Genomic DNA, 1,884 nt, shown 5'->3' on the forward strand with positions numbered 1-1,884 from the left:
CATTGTCGATATGTGGTATCACAAAGGAGAATCTCCCAAGCGTTGGAAGTATGGCAACAAGTCCCACAAAAGTCCTTACGACGTGATTTACGGACTAATACTATATAAAACTCCCTTCATGTTTACTAAAAAAAAAAAAAAAAAAATACAAAATGCCAACAAAAATATGCAAAAATTCACAAGTAATTTATCAACAAAAAAATTTAGACAATCACACAACACTACAAAATTGTCAACAAATACACACACACATACACAAATGCGAGGAATATGACGCACCGGCAACGCACAGCTACTCGAAGGCGTTCCAAACGCCGTTATTTGATATAACTTGGACGACGTTTCTTCATGCTGCCTCGCCTCGGGCGTGTTACACCACCCCGATATGTGCCACCGCCATCACGTTTGCTCTTCCCCTCACCACTCTTGCTGCTACCGTGATGATGTTGTTGTTGTTGCGACTTAGATGAGGCCAAACGCAAGCGCGGATCCAACTGTTGCTGATTCTTGCGCGCCCACACCACATAGGTGAGCTTCTCATCAGGGGACATTTGACGCCAACGTGAGCCGGCTGCGCAGGCAATCTGTTTGGCTGTCATTTGTTTGATGGCGCCACGTTTGGCTAAATTTTGTCGAAACTCGTGCAGGAAGATGAAGAAAGGGTTGGTGGCCTTCGATTTGGTGTCGCCGCTGCTGCTGGTGGTGCCGCCGCCACCCGAAGAATTACCGGCCGCACAATTGGTACTGGTGTCCTCATTCTTATTTCCAGCCATTTGATTAGATTTTGTACGAGAGTTTTTGAATTTCTTAAAAAACGTAAAAAATTTTTGAAACTTTTCTTCCTTTCATAGACTTCAATTTATTATTTGATTTCAATTTAATATAATTTTTGATTTTAGGCACAAAAAAGTTGTGATGAGGACAAAAAAAAAGTATAAACTCAATATGGGGATTAATGTTTACTGAACTGCTGAACGTTGATTAATGGATTATTAAAAAAGTGGCTGGACATTTCAAGTGGGGCTGCTGGGTGGGTGAAACGTTTTTTTTTTTTTGTTTTGTACTGAATGCGAGTGTCCTTTTTTCAAGTCGAAGGTGCTTAGGTATTTGGAAATATGCGCTGCCATTGCCATTTTTGGCATGAAAACTTGAGAATTCATTTTTTCGCAATTAAAAAAAAAAATAAATAAATACTAATTAAGTCATTAATGCACCCAATTGCATGGCTGATTTACTTTGTTTAAACTTTGCGCGTACGTCCTTGACTAAATACCTACGAGTACATTCTTTCAAATACAGTCTTCACAAATAGATATTCGTACAAAGCTTTGGCTTTTTTTTTTTTAACTGTTTCTTCTTCTTCTTATTTCTCTAAGCAATTCAATTGTGGCGCGCATTCGCTTTCGGCCCTGAGTTGGTCACTTCATTTGCATATTATTTGCGCGCACTCAACCGGATTAACTAAGAGTTTTAGAAAAATATTAAAATATAAAATATTATTATTATGATTAAAGGTAATAAGCGGAATAAAATCCATGTTCTATTTAATTTTTGTTTTTGTATTTGTTTCTGTTACCTTTGCTTTGTAAACGCGCTGCAAGCATGCGAGTAGTAAATTGCTGCATAATTTAAAAAGTCACATTGCTTAGCAGGGTTGGGCTGGGCCTTAAACGGCAAGTGAAAACAAAAACCAAAAAAAAATAAATAAAATAAGTGGATGTAAAATGAGTGCAGCCAAAGGCCGCTGCAATAGGCAGCGCGCTGCGATTAATTTGTGCAGCTTAAGAATTATTTGAAAATTGATTTTGCGATACAAAAAATTGTTTGGCCATTCTAAAATCAATTCAATTCAAATATACTTGTATGTGCATGCATTCTTGCTTG

The 1,884-nt window shown here is 37.8% G+C and overlaps 1 protein-coding gene across 1 annotated transcript; it reads right to left on the reverse strand.

The window, feature by feature from the left end:
* Positions 1-317: 317 nt before the first annotated feature.
* Positions 318-773, reverse strand: LOC108359348 (uncharacterized). Its single transcript, XM_017611181.1, has one exon. The coding sequence runs from the start codon at positions 771-773 to the stop codon at positions 318-320; it is 456 nt and encodes a 151-aa protein (XP_017466670.1).
* Between the last annotated feature and the right edge of the window lie 1,111 nt (positions 774-1,884).

Source organism: Rhagoletis zephyria, unplaced genomic scaffold (assembly GCF_001687245.7).
Source record: "Rhagoletis zephyria isolate East Lansing unplaced genomic scaffold, Rhagoletis_zephyria_1.1 Rzeph_scaffold_00013, whole genome shotgun sequence".
Lineage (NCBI taxonomy): Eukaryota > Metazoa > Arthropoda > Insecta > Diptera > Tephritidae > Rhagoletis > Rhagoletis zephyria.

Excerpts from the sequence above, each read along its gene's own strand:
- LOC108359348 (XM_017611181.1), bottom strand. The coding sequence starts at position 773 with ATGGCTGGAAATAAGAATGAGGACACCAGTACCAATTGTGCGGCCGGT.